Source organism: Haplochromis burtoni, unplaced genomic scaffold (assembly GCF_018398535.1).
Source record: "Haplochromis burtoni strain Fernald_Lab_line unplaced genomic scaffold, NCSU_Asbu1 Contig_116, whole genome shotgun sequence".
NCBI classification, from domain to species: domain Eukaryota; kingdom Metazoa; phylum Chordata; class Actinopteri; order Cichliformes; family Cichlidae; genus Haplochromis; species Haplochromis burtoni.
In genome coordinates, this window is record NW_024582477.1 from 376,681 (window position 1) to 394,988 (window position 18,308).

Genomic DNA, 18,308 nt, shown 5'->3' on the forward strand with positions numbered 1-18,308 from the left:
CGGCGTCGCGTTCTCCCTCATGCTGCGTGGATTTCCCTGTGTCTCTCTCTCCGAGTGTTAGTTTACTTTTCCCAGTTTAGTTTTGTATTTTCCTACGTTCTGCCTCTTCAGCAATAAAGCTGTTTTTTGAGTTCATCCCCTGAGTCTGTGAGTTTTGCGATTGGGTCCTCATTCTGCCTGCCACACAGCGATCATGACAATGTTGATATCCATGGGTTAATGTAAAAATCTTTGTAAAAACCCACTGAGTTAAAGTATGGAGAATCAAGGCTGAAAGCGTGATTGATTGTTTGATTTAAAAGGCACTGTGGTTGTGTGCAGAAACTAAACTACGAAAAATGTTACTCTACAAGTGGTCACTATCATATCATTGTTTTTTTGCCATTTTCTGTTAATAGCATTCTTTGAGCGTCAGCATCTATTGTCAGAGCAAAGACGTAAAAGCAAACGCAAAAATATGTCAGTTAGTGCACTACTGTCACTATAAAAATAGGTTATCGAGATTCAAGATATTCAAGACAAAATATGACTTTGCTTATACTGTGAGGCTGTGATTACAGAGTGTGGATAAAATTACTATTGAAAGACTGTCAAAGGTGCAATTTTAACAGGTCAAATTATCTTGTTTGCACTGTTATAATGAATAATAATGGATTGCATTTATATAGCACTTTTTGAGACCCTCAAAGCACTTTACAATTCCACTATTCATTCACTCTCACATACTGGTGGAGGCAAGCTAGCCACAGCTGCCCTGGGGCAGACTGACAGAAGCAAGGCTGCTATATCACGCCATCGGCCCCTCTGGCCAACACCAGTAGGCGGCAGGTGAAGTGTCTTGCTCAAGGACACAACAACCAAGACAGATAGAGCTGGGGATTGAACCGGCAACTGTCCGGTTACAAGATGAGCTTCCCAACCCCCTGAACCACGGTCGACCGAATGTCAAGGACAGGGCAAAATAATCAACAGAGGGGAAGCTAATGAATGCCTGTCTTTCTGTTTTTCCCCTCTGCTTAAGAACCTTTTATACCTCTATTCATAACAGGTTTTAACTCTCACACAGTATTCTTTGTTTTGTTTTGGGGGAGGGGGGGGGGTCATCTCATGTTGCCTTTAGCAAAAGACTGTTTGGGGGTAAAAATGAGCACATCCCTCAAGTTTATATGACTTGCTGTAAAAGGGATGTGCTCATTTTTACCCCCCAAACAGTCTTTGGGAGTATGAAAGGCTCCTCCAGGAGACATTAACTGAACTTCAGAAACTGCTTCAGCAGAAGAGCAACTCACATTTCTAAAAACTTCTGCAGACCGTTGATCCTCTGGATGACTTGTTCTGTGTTCTTCAGACTGAAGAAAGGGTTCCAGGGTGGCAATTTAGGCAAGTCTCTGGACATGGATATGAATATACATTTGTAACTTGCTGGATTATCAATTTACAACATGGATTAATCACCATCATAACAAGAAAACCTCAACATACATTATGAAAGCGTTCTGTTCCAGGCAGTGACGCAACCAAACAAACTCACTGTAGCGCCGTCTCACAGAGGAGGTCTTTTTTCGAAAACACAAGCTATTAGTCTGCAAGAGACAACAGTTCATTAAACGCTTATTACAAAAACACAACAAAATAAAGCTAACAGAACAGTTTCTTTTTTAATTGGCACATACATGTAAACAAATCTCGTAGTCAACATGTGTGTGCCAGCGGCCATCTTTATGAAGCCTTGGCTCCCGAACGCAAACTCTAATAAACTCCTGCAAAAATCAAGACCAGAGTTCCGTTATTTCAAAATGAAAATGTGAACGTGGGCAAAATGAAAACAGGATTGTCCCACTGTTTGGGTTTATCTATTTGCTATTATAGATAAACAAAACAAGATACAGGAAAAAGAAAAAGTAAAATCAAAGCCACTTACAGTGTTTGAAAAATTATCCAGAATAGTGTCCATTAGTGATACAAAAACCTGGAAGGGAAATAAACACATTAGTACCATCTCTTTTAGCCTATTTGCTTATCAGGTGGTCTGATTTCAGCAAAATTATAGCAGCCTTTATGGGTTCTCAGAATTAAACAGCATGTTTAAAAATCACAGCATTTCTTTTGTCCCAATTCCATTTTATAAAACAAAAGGCTAGCAATTGAGCCTTGAAGGATTTAGGAGTGCAAAGATTTCGAACAGATTTGGGATCAAGTGGGATGAGGGGCAAAGGTGGAGGATTGAGCTTATGTGTGGGAAATCTTGGTTCTGAACACATTAAACATGGGCACATAGCAAAACACACTTGGGACAAAAACAGCCCACTAGAAAGAGAAATACAGTCTAGTGCTTTCAAAGCCAACTCTATAGGGTTAGCTTTACAGTGATATTAGTCATATGCGTTATCCAGTCATCTGTTCATGAACAAACAAACCAAACATGCCATTTGCAGGCCTAAAGTCTAACCAGAGATAATAAGCAAGTTTAAACACGTTTTCAAATAGGGTGATCAGGCCACCTTCAAGAGACTGAACTACACACCTTGCTCTACAGATCACATGAAATCATAAGCCACCACAGACTAATCTATTTGGATAAACTCTGTACTGAGGTGACTGTAGGCTCTTCCTTCAAGACTGTCATTGCTCTTCAACAACAGTCCTGTAGCTGCAATAATTCAGCAGGTCCTACACGTAGACGTGAGGTTAACAGGATGCTGAAGGGAATTGCATAATGGAGTGCACTTTGATCTGAAGTTACACGCACTCAGTGCTCTAAAACACTTAAGAGCATGAAGCATTATAATTTTCTAACCACTATCCAGGACAACACAACAGGGCTTAACCAATTATTTAACGCTCATAATCAGTGCTTATTATACATCTTCTGAATACCCTAAAATCATTTGTAATGTTTAACCTCCTGAGAACAGAGGAAGAAAGACTCTTCCCATTTAACTTTGTGCTTTCCTTCCTCTTTGGGGCTAAAACGGGTAATCGAAACGGAGTTCAATGGAAACCCCAGGATGCCCTCTTTTTATTGCATCGGGACTTAGTAGGGTAGCTACTGAGAGGAAAAGACGAAACGCAAAACAAAACAAACCCACGAACCCACAAATATATTAACAAAAAATAAAAATAAAAATTTAAAAAAAAAAGAGCGAGAAGGACGCCCGATTTTGCATCTACTTTGACCTTACCTCTCCCTTCTTCACCTCGAGTGAAATTATACGATAATGTGAACAACCAGGACCAGCTCACTAACCTGGCTTGAAGCTTAGCCCTTCCTGGACTGAACTAATACCAACCCTGCTGCTACTAATTTCCCACTGCTAAGCACGACCTCCTTTCCCGACTGGATCAGGCCACGTAGTTAGAAAGTATACCATAACAAGCAACATTTAAAAAGTAATCGTAAAATGCATTGTTTTTAAATCATTCGTCTAAATCAGGCGGAAAGAAAATGATCAAGAATCTCAGATGAGAGTAACACGTTAAGCGTCGCTTTTCTGCGCACCTGTTTCTTACTGCTATTATCCGGAATCAGTTTAAATGGTGTCACCTGGTGGGAGGAGGCCAAGCGATGGCAATGCAGCGACAACCCCAAATAAAGTCATAATAACTTTATATAGTTACTGGTCTCTACAGGACCTCAGAAAAAAAAATAGGCTGTGAACAACCCGATTTTCAAACATTCACTTTATTCGTTTATTGATTGATGGATTGTAGGTGCCTAACTAATAAAAAGAAACAGATTCATTGTTAAATTGATCTCTTTCTTCTTGAACCCTTCCATTTATGCTTCTTCTAATGCAAGTGCTTATGGGGATTTACCTTTAGAAACATTCAGACAATTTAAACCACTTCATGGTCTGAGATTTTATGTCTGCTTCTTCTGCTTCTTTTTTGTTCCTACAACCAGCTCTGAACCACAATAACACTGTATGGTGGCTGGGTGGAGAAACTTTAACCAAAACCAGACAAACAAATCAAAATTTAATAACTGTCCATTGTTCTGACTTTAATTGTTAACATAGTTGTCCACGACTGCTTCACTGCAATTCTAGATGAAATTTAGATATGCATGCTAGTTTTGAAAGGTGAAGCTGAGACATAGAGACAGACAGGCAACTGCAGCATGATACGGTACAAAAACAACATCCCAAAACCTTATCTGAGATATCACATCATGGGCTGTGTTATGCTTCGTTTCAACTAATAAATCAAAAGTTTCAAAATTAAATCAAAATCTCAAATCAAGGCATCAGAGGGTCAGAGATGACACTGACACCTAGTCTACGTGAACTCCAGCCCACAGCAAGCATTGTTGTATACAATGACAGTTTTAAAATTGAAGACCAAGAGATCTTACCAAAGCCAGTTGGCGTCTATCCCTCTGACCAGTCCAAGAGTGGATCAAGAAACTAGTGAGACGTCACCTTAGGTTGGATGGTAATTTGCATATAGAGATCTCTTTATCTTGTGTCAACAGAAACGTTCATTTGCTTTTACAGACTGTTACAAAACAGCACCATTTTCTATCAGATTTCTACATTTTATGGCCAATTAAGCAAAATTCAGAGTTGACAAAAGCTGACACCAGAAATATGTGAAATATACAGACCAAGATTTATTTTAAGCATATGTTTTATATTACTTGAAATTGCTGCACTGACATTTACTTTCCATAGCTGTATGTCTATATTGAAATGATTCAAGCACTTAACAGATAAGACATGACTGTGTTGCTGTGATTAGATATTTGACTTAATCAAGATGTCAATTAAAAAAAAAGTTAAACATTTACAAGGAAATGACAATAACAGGCCATTTTCCATCCCTGTATCCTTTCTGCAGGCTACTCACTACTCTTTAGCATTTACAGAACAAACTTTTCAGAGAAATTAGCTGTTTGTTATCAAATTTGTAGGTGAACGTTCATGTAGCAGTTGTTTTTTTCCTGCTAGGACTAAAGGTTGGATATCTATCATGACCTTTTCCAAATCACTCAAATAAGAAACTTGAGTGATTTCCCACAGAAATCAGTAATGCACAAAGGTTCACTGTCTTATCTCCTATGCCATTATGCAGTCTTGCATTTAGAGTGAAACCACAGGAAAACCAAAGCACTGCAGCATGAAGACAAAACTGTAAAAAACTTCACCCAAGAAACATCTATTAGGAACATAAGGAAATCCTAATTGTTAACTTTGTTTCATATGCAACTCGCTCTGAATTACTTCCAGTAAATTCTTACATGTATTTGTAGTTGGAAAAAAAAACTAAAAGACAAAAACAAAAAAAAAAAACAACATCTGGCATAAAACCTTTATTAGAACGACAAACAATATTTAAAGACAGTATACAAAAAGTATTTATGGAACAAAACATCACTACAGTAGAAAACATGAGCAAGAATGTGGCAGAGTGAGAAAAGTGTTTTGGAATTTAAAACATTTAAACAAAGATGAAGGTGGAAGTGGCCCTAATCAGTCCTTTTTCAGCTGTGCACTCGCTTCCATGAATCTGGCTGCATCTGAATGTGTTGACTTCAAGTCTAAATGAGCACCTAAACTAAACCAAGTATTATTAACGACATGCATGCACTGGATTACAACTGTACTTGTATCTTGTGAATCTCTGAGTTGCAAAGCTCACTATTTAATGCCCTAAATTTCAAATCTATGCATCACATTTAGTCTTAACTTTAACTATTGACTTTAAATACAGTATCATTCCTCCATGAAGCATTTTTACTATTCACACTCCAGAAGGAAGTGCACAGCTCTGAACGACACACAGTCAGATCCTGTGCTGTTATTGAAAAAGGGTGAGAAAACCAATCAAAACTGTAGTTGCACCTCACCCACAAACAAGCCTTCTGAATGTATGGCTAAATTGTGCGTACTACAGAGCTCTCCTTCACCATCTTGGATACATTTAAATGAAGCCATTAGGAACATAAGCGCAACCCATGTTGGAATAACAGATTGCTGAGCAGACTGCTGAAGCAAACATTGTTGTACATCTCGTGTCTGAAAAGGGGCTAAAGAGATCAGTCATTCACAATAATACAAGAAGGCTTCTTTCTTTACTTCTTAATCAAAACACTATCACCTGTTCTCACAATCGGCTAAGCTTATATTTACAACAGAACTCACCGACTGCCATGCAAGTGTTGAAACTTCTTCCAAAATAAAAAAGAAACAAAACAAACAAAAAAAAGACTAATTTAGCTAGACCTAGAAGGCAAGTCAGGAGAAATCCAGTCCTGAGGAAAAGGTTGACGATGTTGATGTAGACTACTGCATGGGTTGCAGAGAAGAACTACTGGGCTTCATCCTCTGGACAGGAATGCCAGGTCAGTCTCTCCTCATAAAAGGATATGACCACCTGAGGACAGCGGGTGTTGGCCTCACGGGCTGGGACCAAATCTGCCTCATCCGAGTCTTTCCTAAAAGAAGGCAGATTGAGAGAGGAACATTATAGAAAGCCAGCATAAATTTATGTACTTTAAATCAACTAAGTTTATAAGTTGAGGAAAGGTTTACAGCAGGAACACAGCCTGGACAGTGACAGTTTCATAACTGTGGCTCTGTACACCATGTAGCAAGATCTAAGCAGTGAAAGGCAACTGAAGTGTAGACACTGAGCTTTAAGTTCAAGGGTTTAAGAATAAACATTTAGTGAAACAAAGTTTCCAATTTTTAAGAGCTCAAATGCAAACAACTTAAAAATAAATAAAAAAACAACAACAAAAAAACAAAACATCCAATTATCCAAGTAATTCCACTCAGTTACACTTCCTTCACTTTAAACTTTCTTTGATTGCTATTACAATATTTCAGGATAATTATTTGTACTGTGAAGGATCCAGAAATCATAGCACTCAATACTTTTGAATTCACTGGCCGTCTGCCATTGTAGCATGAAACACCAGTGACTCACTGTATGCCATGCACATCCATCCTATGACTTACACTGCCTAGATTAACAAAACATTACTGCGCAAAGGTCTTGAACTAACAGTCATTTCATTATATTTTGCTTCCAAGGAGACAAAGACATGAGATATATTTTTTTTCTTCAATGACCAGAAATATTGCATAAAAATGTACCATTTCATCAAGAACATCAACTCCCCGCTACTGTCTGTTGCGCCAATGATTCGCTCGGGTTCGAGGTTCCTAGCAAAACCACGTGGTTTCTCAGCCTGTAGGTGGTTACAACAGAGAATGTAGACATATAAGATGGGAAGGAAACAAAACAACACATTTTGATTCATTTAAAATCCTTGCACTTTCTAGCATAAGTTCAGAAGCAGCTGCATTTCAAGAGAATGGTCTGAGTGACTTATTCAAAATTAGGTTTGTCACAATTATACAAGTATAATGCTAAGTTAAATGTCTACACACCACCCTAGCTAAGCACAACTATGATTTATTTAGAATACATTCATTTATTATAATGCTCGTCTTTGTTTAAGTTATGCAACCCTTTCTCTGAATGGCCCTCATGTTAAGCTTGACGGTTCTAAATTTAAATTGTCTCTAAGACATGCTAATTGCAGAAACTTGTGAAAGCAAAGGAACTCACCACATCCTTCTTCTTAGGTTCAGTCTCTGGCTCTTCCGTGGAGGCCTTCCTCTTAACAGGTGCAGGTTTCTCCTTAACGTTCTTCTGAGCCTCCAAAAATGCTGAAATCAGCTCAGGGCAATCCAGGTTCTCCTCTGGTTCCCAAGTATTATCAGCACTAAACGAGCAGAAAGAGAGTCAACGATTGCATTGCATCAATTCACACTGATTTCCATTTAGGAAAAAAAAAAAAAATGCAAATACTAGCATCAGCTAGCTTGCTTGAATGAAGGCACCGTCTTCATGCAACCACAATGACTTCAAACAAAAGTATAGCACAACCCCATACCAGGGAAGCACTTCCAGCTCAGCAGGAGGGGGGCAGGAGTCCCAGCCAACTCACTCTGTAAATCCTTTCCACTTGAGGTAGAATTCTACTTTCCCATTCACAACACGCTGGTCCAGCACTTTTTCCACAACGAATTCTTCAGGTTCCTCCTGTGTATCCTGTGCATCCTTCTTACTCTTGGTATTCTGCTTCTTTCCCATTTTGTGATCTAAAAACACAAACAAAAAAAGGAATTTGATAATAACAAATCCTTCAAATTCATGTGCTCCTGATATCCACATTTAGGATTGGCCATAGGCCCTAAAGCCGCCACAGACACCTGGATCGTAAACGAATTTAACTGTGAAGACTGTTATTTGCCCATTGGGGTATTAAAATTAGGCAACCTTGACAAAGGGATGGCCACCAAAGGGAAGTAAAAACGTAGCATTAGCTAGCTTAGCGATAAACTCTTAAAGTATTCAAAGATAGCCAAATTCTTATAGCGTTAGCTCGCATGCTAACTTTAGCTGGCCTTTAACCGTTAGGGAAAACCTACTTCACTTTTATTGTGTCAACTGCAATGCGGAGGGACTTAAAATAGGTGCGCTGGCACACAAAAAAAAACCAAAAACGTGCGGGTAACGTTAACGTAACTTGCGCTAACAATAACGTACTCCAAGTTTAATGCGACACTCGACGTTTTAGAAACGGATATATAATCTTAAGATCTATGATACAACTACAGCATTACAAGGAACAGACACTGTTACTTTTCGCTTGCCTGTTGAAGTTAAAGTACTGCAACTGTAGTCAACAGAGCGTTTCTCTCTCATTCGAGACAGCGTCCAGATGGTAAAACAACTGGCTAGCATATACTGCTATTTCGTTACAGTGAACCAATTAACTCTGACACCTCTGTTAATGATAACCTTTTTTGAAACAAGTCGGTATCTGTATACATACCCTAAAACAAGAGAATCGCTCCAACAGCACTTCTTTTCCACGCGGTCAGTTGATTCTTTATGTCTACAAAAGTGTGGCTCAACAGCACGGGCGCCAAAAGCTACTCACGCGCATTCTTGTGCGCATACTTGTGCACCATCTACGGAAGCCCAGTTAGAAAACGCTTTTCGCTCTCCAAAACCTGTAGATGATGAAGCCTAGAACTAAATCAGGGATATCGAAGTCATTTTGGATCGTGGGCCACATGCAGAAAATTTTGTTTACACGTGGGCCGGACCAGTGTAAAGAGGTTTAATTACACTTTTAATGTCTGCAGAATCTTAATATAAGAAAAAGAAGTGCAATTTCAACAGTATATGCTGGTTATTTTTGCATGATAAAGAAATTAAGCTGTATTAAATAGAACTCAGTCAGCACGACTCTTTTGGCTTAGATTGTTTGTTTGTTTGTTAATTTATTTCAAACAAACAAACAATCCTACAATCTAAGATTGTAGGAAATGCATGTATGGTTGCTCATTGCCCAGACTGTCCTGTATAATGAAAGGTTTTGTTTATTGATAGACTATATCCTTATTTATTTATTTACTGTGAACGCACTGCAGAAATCAGAAACGTTTCTGTCATTTAAGTTTTTTTATCTAATATTACCTATGACTTACTCAAATTGGTGTGAATACTGATGGGAGTAGGATTTTTATCATTAAGAAAAGCTGTAAAACATGGAAAATACAGTTAAAAAAAAAATCCAAAATGTGTACCATCCTTCACATTTTAAAAAGCTGTCCAGTGGCTCAGATTGCATCCGTTGCCAGGCCAATTTTGCCCCCAGGCCTTATGTTTGTAATACCTTATCTATAATAGATCAATAGATATCTATAATATCCATTGATATTTTAAGACTGCATTTTTTGAATAATATGTTCCTATATGCTGATTTTAAAATCAAGGCCATTCAAAAGTATTTCAAAAGATTTCTTTTTATTTTAAAAAGTCTGCAGGAGCAACTCAAGTTCTGTAAGCAAACGCACACTTTCAAAAATCACAATGGAATCAAACACATTTAACTTCAGAAACAAAGCAAATATTTACGAAAACAAAATTCATACAAACAGCAAAGAAAAGGTTCAAGCCAAACAAGAAAATACAAACAAAGAAAAAAAGAAAACTGAAAGCTGCATAAACTACCTCATGGACTTTTCTCAATTTCACTCACTCAGCTGACTTATTGTGCAGCATAACCAGGAACAGGATGGCGACCTCTATTAATACTTCAACTGTCAAAAAATCTTATACATATAAAAAGGAGGCATCCAAACATCATTCAAACTTCTTAAATATCAATCAGTAATTTATTATTTAGGGTTTTTTTTAGCAGTTTGTTTAATTGGGGTGACTTTGATAATGAAGGATTTGTATTAAACAAGTGCACTTTAGAGAATTTCAAATTTTAGCCAGAAAAAAACAAAACAAAACTGGGGCCTGAGAATCAAATTTATCCAAAAAGAAAAAAAGCTCACAAGTACTTGTAAAGAAGTCAAAATTTCAGTTCATTCAAATTGTGCTTCAGATTGATGACTATTCAAATACTTTATGCATCTTTCTTCAGTTTACTCACTCAGGTGACTACTTGTGTGTACACATAAATAAGATGCAGACTTTTAATATCACTTGATTCTACTCTCAGATAATAAATATTCTTTAAAAGCAAACAAACAAACAAACAAACAAACACATACATTCAAACAGCATTCAGACCTTTTAAATAAAGTTGGTGATTCTATTTTTCCTGTTTCAGAAATTGAATCTTTTATGTGTGATTACGGTCACATTTATAATGGAATCGTTGTTATCGAGTGCACTTCAAAAGACAAAAAAAAGAAAGAAAAAAAGCAAAGCGGGGTGGGGGCTTTTTTTTTATGTAGCCAAAATTAACAAAAACTAAGCTGTGAGGTAGAATAATCTTGCCAAAAACTCTAAAACACTTCAAATGAAAGGGGTTAAACTATAGTTGAATTCTTATGCAAGAACTTTTTTGTTATGGATATATGCACTTATGTATGATGTACATACGCATTTACCAAAACACATTAAATGCAAATTAAGGCCAAGTCCTTTGAGTCATTGGTATACTGCACGTCATCAAGACATGTAAGCAAAAGACATCTATTTGATTTTTTTTATTTCAGTTTATTTTTTTTTTACTCAAACAGTGCATGCCCTCAAATACTGGGAACAAATCAGTAAACTTTGGACTTGTAATAACCCAATATTCTTATCACGCTGACCAAAGTTTACCATTTTGGGAGAGGGGGGAAAACGTCCTTAACAGTTCTATAAGCATTTCATGGACCTAAGAAAGTTTAATAAATACAACCCTTTAACCTCGTTCTTATACCGAGTAGGAAAACACTAAAGGCAAGATTACAGGTAAATACTCCTCTTAGATCTCTATCCTGTCTGGAAATATCACAATCCTGGCCAAGCTGACTTTTAGACATGCGTGATTGCCTACAATTTTCTGTAAAAATGAGAAAGACTATAACTTTAATGTTAACAGGCACAAAGAGACTGCTGGCATTACCAACAGCTTAGCTGTTCCCTTAAACTACCCCATCGGCCACATCCACCTTTAACAAGAAGAGAATGTCCAGTGTGTGATCTACATTTTTCCCATCAAATAACATATTTACATTTTTTTTCTTTTACTTATTTTTTGAGTGTCTTTTCTTTTTGCATTTAGGTTCTCAACAGTGGTGAATCAACACACACTTTAGCAAAACAGGAGTCCCTAAAACCAGAGTCAGGCAATTAGGTTCCGCAATATCCCAAAACCAAAAAGGTCAAGTCTCAGCAGGAAATGCTGCATTATTGCTTTTTTTCCTTCTTTCTCTTGTCTGTTTTGTTGCCAGATGTGGAGACAGCAGGTCGTCTTACAGGCTGAACTACAACCCTACCGTTAGCCCCGCACTGCAGGGTGAATCTGTCTGGGTTCAGGGGTGTTCCTGATTCATCCCTCAGCCGGGACAGGATGTCTCTGGTCAGCTGCCTTATCTGATGGCCCACAGCACCCATTGTTTTTGCTGTAAGGTGCTTCTCCCTCAGCAGTTTGCCTCTCTGAACTTGCAACCTTTCCACCTCCTCCTGGAGCCCAGTGATGGCATCTAATTTGCGCTTGCGGCAGTTTTGGGCTGCCAGCTTATTCTTACCACGCCTGCGGATGTCCCTCAGGAGGGTCACCTGCTCAGGGGAAAAGCCATGACCATCAAGAACTTCCAGGAACTCTTCAACAGGCATGTTAACTATCTGCAGAACAGAGAATGGCAGGCACATAGCACGGGCGCGCAGCTCATCACGACTCAGCTCCCCTTCTTCCAGCCGGAATCCATCGTCATCGCTGAGAGGCTCCTCCTTGATGTTTTTGCGAGGCAGCGTTACTGACGGCTGGTTAAAGAAATTGGCAGATGAGTAGCTGTGATCATGCCACACACTCTCAACAGGTGGCCATGCTGTGGTGTAGTCAACAATGCCTTTAGAGGGGATTGAGTCTGCCTCACTGCTGTAGCCTGTAGCTCCACACTCATCCTCACAGTATGAACTGGATGAGGATGACATCTCAGATGAGCCTGGACAAAGTGAGGAGTTAATGACTGTGTCAGTATATTTAACTGAAAATTTCGTAGCTTCATAAAACAGAAATAAGACATGTAACTCTTCCAAGTATAGAAAGCAATCTGAACCAACCTGGAGAGACTGGACCTCCAGAGCTGGTCTCCAAAGAGAGACCAGAGTCTGACTCCAAGTCCTCAAGGACCCGTGGGTCTATGCTGTCCAAACACTCCATCAGGCTGCTGTCAATTGAGTCCAGACCTTCCAAACCAAGCTGATTGATCTGGTCAAACACTGCCTCATCTAGGCAGCCACCCAGTGCACTATTTGATGACACATTTCCAGTTATGTTACATACTGAGGCAAAAGGGAGTGCAGCAAGACCTAGAGCCATCCCAGGTGAAGCATCTGAGTTTAAAGAGCCTGTGGATTCCATTCGAAAGAAAGCCCTTTGTTGTTGGGTCGTGGTCCTGGGCTCAGTTCTATCAGATGCCAACCCAAACACTCCAGGACTGGTTAGCATAGCATCATGCAGACTGACATTCCGGCTGATGGCGCTGGTGATGTCAGTGTCGAGATCTGACAGACGCTCAGTGACAAGGGGGTCCAAGTCCTATATTTTAGAGAGACCTATTAGTCGAACTTTATTCTCCAAAACTTTGAAAATCCTCTAAAACAACAGTTAGATCAATGTGGGAAACTAAACCTCTAATCTGCAATACACGTGTCTGTATGCATGTCTCTAAACTAATGTAATTTTATATAAGGCTTAATTTAATGAACATGAAACTTACATCAAGGTCTGCAACAGAAAGTAAACTGTTCCACTGCTGGTCAATATCAAGGGTAGCAGAGGGATGGCGTGTTGGACTGGACAGTGCAGTGATGCCTTCCAGCAGGCTCTGAAAGAGACAACACACAGAAAATCTGATGTAAATTTAAAAAAGTAAGTGATATGTTTTGTTGTCAGTATACAATCACAGCAAAGTAACTGATGAAAAAAATGAACAAGAAAAATGAATTTATATTTAGATTCTGCATAGCTTTTTACTATAAGGAACTGAATAACAAAGCCTTTGCCTGTGAGACTGTAATTACTATGCTTCAACCTTTCTAATTCTGTGGTGTTACTAGAACAGCACTGTCATCAAAATGATGCAATTTCAGTAAATATGTAATGTGAGTCCCTGATTTTCTAGTTAAATCAATATAACCAGCCTAAAATTGATGCCAACGTTATACATGCATCATTGCAGATCGACAAACACTACTGTGTATTCTCACAAAAAATCCAGCACTGTTACGGTCATTAAAATACATGAAAGAGTGCCAACAGTACCTCTTGCTCCAGTGTGGAACTGTGAGCCAGCTGAGAGACTGGAGCAGGTTCCTCCTCTTCTTTAACTTCAACATCTTCCTCCTGGCAGGGAAAAGAGAGCCGGGAATTCAGTGAAGAGGAAAGAAAAGGAAAAACAATTTGTTAATTCTTAGTAAAGAATTCCAAACATCGTTACATTTCTAGCGGTAGTTCATTGATCTCAATTGAGTCTTTACAGTATGACTCTTCTGTCATGAGATGATTCTGTTATAAACAAGATTAGATTATTTATTTATGATTACAAAGCAATCATTGTAAAAGTTAAGCCAATTACCCTCTGATACACCTACAGAAATACAGGTCACCAGCTTCCAAGATTAGAAAGTTCACGATATTTCCAATTAAAGATATAATAGAATTCTTATTTGTTCTAAAAAAAATATTATATGGCCTTTGTTTCTGAGAATATACAATATGCAGGAGCTGTATATAGTTATCCTGTTGAAGGTGTATCAATAACTGATTCACTTGCTAGACCAGCTCAAACAGGAAAAGTGGAGACCAACAAGCCCAGACAGAACTTGGGCAGAACTAGACTGGTCTTGAGTACTTCTTGTCATTATTTGGCTTTAGTCTTAGTGTGAAAGCAAACTTTTTGCTTTCACACTAAGACTAAAGCCAAATAATGACAAAAAGTTATTGATACACCTTCAACAGGATAACTATATACAGCTCCTGCATATTGTATATTCTCAGACACTAAGGCCATTTGCAAAGCAAACAGCAGGGCTTGTAATTTTTTTTTATGTTTTTTTTTTGTTGTTTTTTTTTTTGTTGTTTTTTTTTGGGGGGGGGGGGGTTTATGGCGACCCATCTCTTGTCATCAACAACAGATGAGTCAACATCACATTATACACATGAAAAGCAACCCTAGGAGGTGCAGTGCTTAACTATGGAAAACTGCTTTTGTGTAAGCAAACAGGGTGGGGATCCGAGTCTCACTTCTCCACCCCTCAAAGGGCGCAGCTGGTGGTTGGGTCAGGAGAAAAGAGATACAGTTACACAACTGACAACATAAACTGCCTTTGGGATATAATATCCACCAATCAGCTCTTTCTGCCATGCTCTAGAAAGACTACACTACTAGGAGGCCTGAATATAAAGGTTGTAATTACAGTGTTAAAATATATTTGTTGTCATAAAGTACAGACATTAGTTACACCTGTCTTTGCATGGTGTTTTCTGCTGAAGTAATTCTATAGTTACTATTCCCAGATTGCTTAATGTGACAAGTACCATAGTGAAAGAGTGACAAGTGCAGCAGGCAGCTGTATGCCGCATATACAGTATATGATGTTTGGTAGACATGTTATTAAGCTTTATGTTTAAGTTACTTACTACACTGATTAGGTGACTTATACAAGTTAACACATTGTCATTACGGATGTAAGTGACATAATCTGACTAAGGACACATTACTGGATTGTGATTTGTGACAAGGGCCTGACAGAGCCTGACAAAACGAAAATAAATTTGCATTCCAGAATATTTTTTTGACTTGCTTCCTGGTTCACCAGTAAATACTCCAGTAAAATAACGTAGTTGTTGGATAACACCCATCTTTCCAGATCAACGGTTAGTTATGCTAGTTAGCTAGTAATAGCTTAAGCTAGCTATTACGGAAGTTTTACCTGTTTGTCACCTCAGTTAATCAAGTACTTTAGAGGGATAGACCACCTTCACTGTTGCAGGTTACATTATAGCTTCATTAGAAACAAGGTTTTTACAACTTTATGGCATATTATTCACAAACTTGCCTCTTTAAGAAACCCGCAGGCTCCAGCGCCACAAGGCCCTTGTCCGAGTTCAATGTTTGTCTGGTACACTGCTGGGCCACTGACTGGCAGGTGTTCACTGACATCCCTGGATTCTTCGCCAGGACTTTCTAGCCCTGAGCTAGATTCGGTGTTGTTACTGGTTGAAGGCCCACAGTCAGCCTTGTCAGTTGCAGGCACTTCGTGCACCAGCCATGCGTTCAACTGTGTGTGGAACCGCGGAGAACCGAGGGTCCTCACCTCGTCCAGCAGCCGACGACTTGCAAAAAAATAGTCCAACTCGGGACATTTTGGGTGTACACCATATCCATCAAAAGTGTCTCTCAAAATATGAAACGGTGTCTGGATGTAGGCTGAGCTAGGACCCAAGTTAATCTCTGTCAAAGGCGTATAATAGCCGCTCAAGTAGCTGTCGATATCCACACGAACTCCAATCAAACTGAGCAAGATGGTTAACTGAATCAGGCTTTCTGAAAAGTATTTTTTGGCGATCTGCATTTTCTAAATACTTTCAGAACTGTGGATAATTGTGAAATCCCAACCCAACAGTTCCTCTTTCCCGAAGGGACAAAGGGAAAGCTTAACAAAAGAGCACGCCTTCCCCTGTCAGACAAAGAGGACCGCCTGTACCGGCGAACTAGCAAGATAGCTATGCTAGCTTTAGCAGTTAGCTTTCTCTACCGGTTAACGCAAACCTGTTAGCGCAAACATAACAAACAGTTTGTTCTTCAGCGCCTTGCAGCAGATAAGTTATTCATAAGCAATACCTACTTATCACAGCCCTCTTGACGACGATAATTAAACAGAAAATAAAACATGGGAGGCTCACTGCAATCACCGTGCTGCTACAGGGGGAACTTTGTTTCGGAATTTGCATAATTCGTGCTGATTGGACCAAAACGCTCACCACAACAAATTCTGATTGGTTAACACACCTGTCGCGTCAGCTTTTGATCAATAAGAGAACGGGGTAGTTGCTTTTCTATAAAGGCAGCCTCCACCCTGATATTAACTACAAATATTGTTTACACGAAAGTTGAATCACCGCATAAACAAGAAGTACTCCTCTATGTAGGTTCATATTCTAATATATAATGCTTTATTGGTGCAAAGGGGATTTCTCAGAAGCATGGCTGGGCTGCATTTCCTTTATGTTTGTGCTACTGACCTGCATTTGTTCCTTTTTTCAGCCTACTGGTAAACAACTGAATTACACTTTCAGTTGTACAAAGGTCTGGGCCCTCGTGACTCAACTCACTAAGAAAGAGGAATGCCAAAGGCGAAATCCTTAAAACATAGTACATTGTACCCCCTGGCCTTCCAAAAAACTGACTTTATACTGGATTCATGATCAGTGCTGAGAGGTAGCCTACGCAGATTCTAGGTGCTTTTACTTTAGACTATTGCTTTATGACCTATTTTATCATAGAATGTCGAAAAGACAGACTATTCTGCATCAAAAAATATGTTTTGCCCACTTTTGTGATAAAAAAATCTGTTTATATGTAAGAAACTGAATGCATGTAACAGTGTCACATACATTGTAACATTCCTACTTTCACTGAAGAAGCAATTCTAAATTCAGCAATGTTTATGAATGCTCATTATATAGGAAAGGATACTCATGTCATTTGAAAGAAGGTCTTGAACATTATCTGAAAGTCTGTCACTCTACTTACTCACTCTGTTAGATCTTCCAAGGCCAAATTGTTAGCTACACAATACTCCCCACGGAGGGAAATTGGGAATGCAGCTTTCCCAGTTTCTGAAAAAACAAAACAAAGCTCTGGAAAAGTGTACCTTAAAATATTGGAGAAGAAAGCTCAGATAGTTACGGATAATATCAAGAAACTCTTAAAGATACCTTTTTAATCTTGCATTTAACTAGTACTCCCACTTAGTAATAACACCACTGTGTTTATCTTTGTGTTTATGTCTTTATTTCATATTAGTCTGTTTTTTGTGTGTAACAGGATTTTATAATTTATTGTTACGCATATGTGTATATCTGTCTGTGTGACTGTGTATGTATTTCTGATAGGTTGCTTGTTTGTTTAAATGGTTGTTTTGACATAAAGGTAAACTCATTCCCTAACATGTTTTTCAACCCATGATTATTTTCCCTATACACAAGAAAATGACAATCCACCTCCTGTTATTATTTCTTAGATCTGCTGTAGCTTTCCTTTGACTTTGTAGCCACTATCTTTTCCAAGTGGTCTGTCAGAATATGTTCAGTCAGCCCTCATGTCAACTGTTAAGTTACAATAATTCCTTCACACATTGCTCAGCCACTATGCTATGCTAGGTTCTCCTTTTTCTCCGTCTTCCAGTTGTAAGAACAATACTGTGCAAAGGCACTGCACTGTTAATTTCTAGTGTAAAAGAGACTTTGATGAAAAAACTGATCATACTTGTCATTTGTGGTGCATTTGTCTGTGCCCACTTTGTTTTGGTTGTTTGTTGTTGTTGTTGTTGTTGTTGTACATCTTAACTCACAATGAGAATCATGTCTACAAAACAACTGATAAAGGTTACAGATTACTGTCACAAGGCAGTGGCATAAGAGTTGATTTAATAACGCTTGATTGTCTCAGACATCCAGGCTCTATGTCTGGCTGATATTTGCCATGTTTGCTGATTCCTGGTCATCTGAGCTTTAAGGTAGCTTATGTCAGTGGTGTGATTAGAGATAG

At 38.7% G+C, this 18,308-nt stretch overlaps 3 protein-coding genes across 5 annotated transcripts in view; all 3 read right to left on the reverse strand.

The window, feature by feature from the left end:
- Positions 1–3,573, reverse strand: part of snx10a (sorting nexin 10a) — a 4,528-nt gene extending 955 nt beyond the window's left edge. Inside the window, exons 1-5 of one of the 3 annotated variants that reach the window (XM_005928632.3) lie at positions 3,500–3,573; positions 1,922–1,969; positions 1,674–1,760; positions 1,483–1,583; positions 1,290–1,388 (exon numbers count right to left, since the gene is read on the reverse strand). In XM_005928632.3, coding sequence (XP_005928694.1) covers positions 1,290–1,388; positions 1,483–1,583; positions 1,674–1,760; positions 1,922–1,954 — 320 coding nt within the window. In that variant the 5' untranslated portion in view covers positions 1,955–1,969; positions 3,500–3,573. The other 2 variants (XM_005928630.3, XM_005928631.3) reach the window with 2 other exon arrangements.
- Positions 3,574–5,296: 1,723 nt separating this feature from the next.
- cbx3a (chromobox homolog 3a (HP1 gamma homolog, Drosophila)) lies at positions 5,297–9,002 on the reverse strand. Its single transcript, XM_005928629.2, has 5 exons — positions 8,852–9,002; positions 7,961–8,114; positions 7,579–7,735; positions 7,101–7,195; positions 5,297–6,436 (listed from the first exon to the last, which is right to left on the reverse strand). The coding sequence occupies exons 2-5, from the start codon at positions 8,104–8,106 to the stop codon at positions 6,310–6,312; spliced, it is 525 nt and encodes a 174-aa protein (XP_005928691.1). The 5' UTR covers positions 8,107–8,114; positions 8,852–9,002; the 3' UTR covers positions 5,297–6,309.
- Positions 9,003–9,812: 810 nt separating this feature from the next.
- nfe2l3 (nuclear factor, erythroid 2-like 3) lies at positions 9,813–16,499 on the reverse strand. The gene is made up of 5 exons (XM_005928627.3): positions 15,595–16,499; positions 13,799–13,879; positions 13,254–13,361; positions 12,595–13,072; positions 9,813–12,476 (listed from the first exon to the last, which is right to left on the reverse strand). The coding sequence occupies exons 1-5, from the start codon at positions 16,108–16,110 to the stop codon at positions 11,719–11,721; spliced, it is 1,941 nt and encodes a 646-aa protein (XP_005928689.1). The 5' UTR covers positions 16,111–16,499; the 3' UTR covers positions 9,813–11,718.
- Between the last annotated feature and the right edge of the window lie 1,809 nt (positions 16,500–18,308).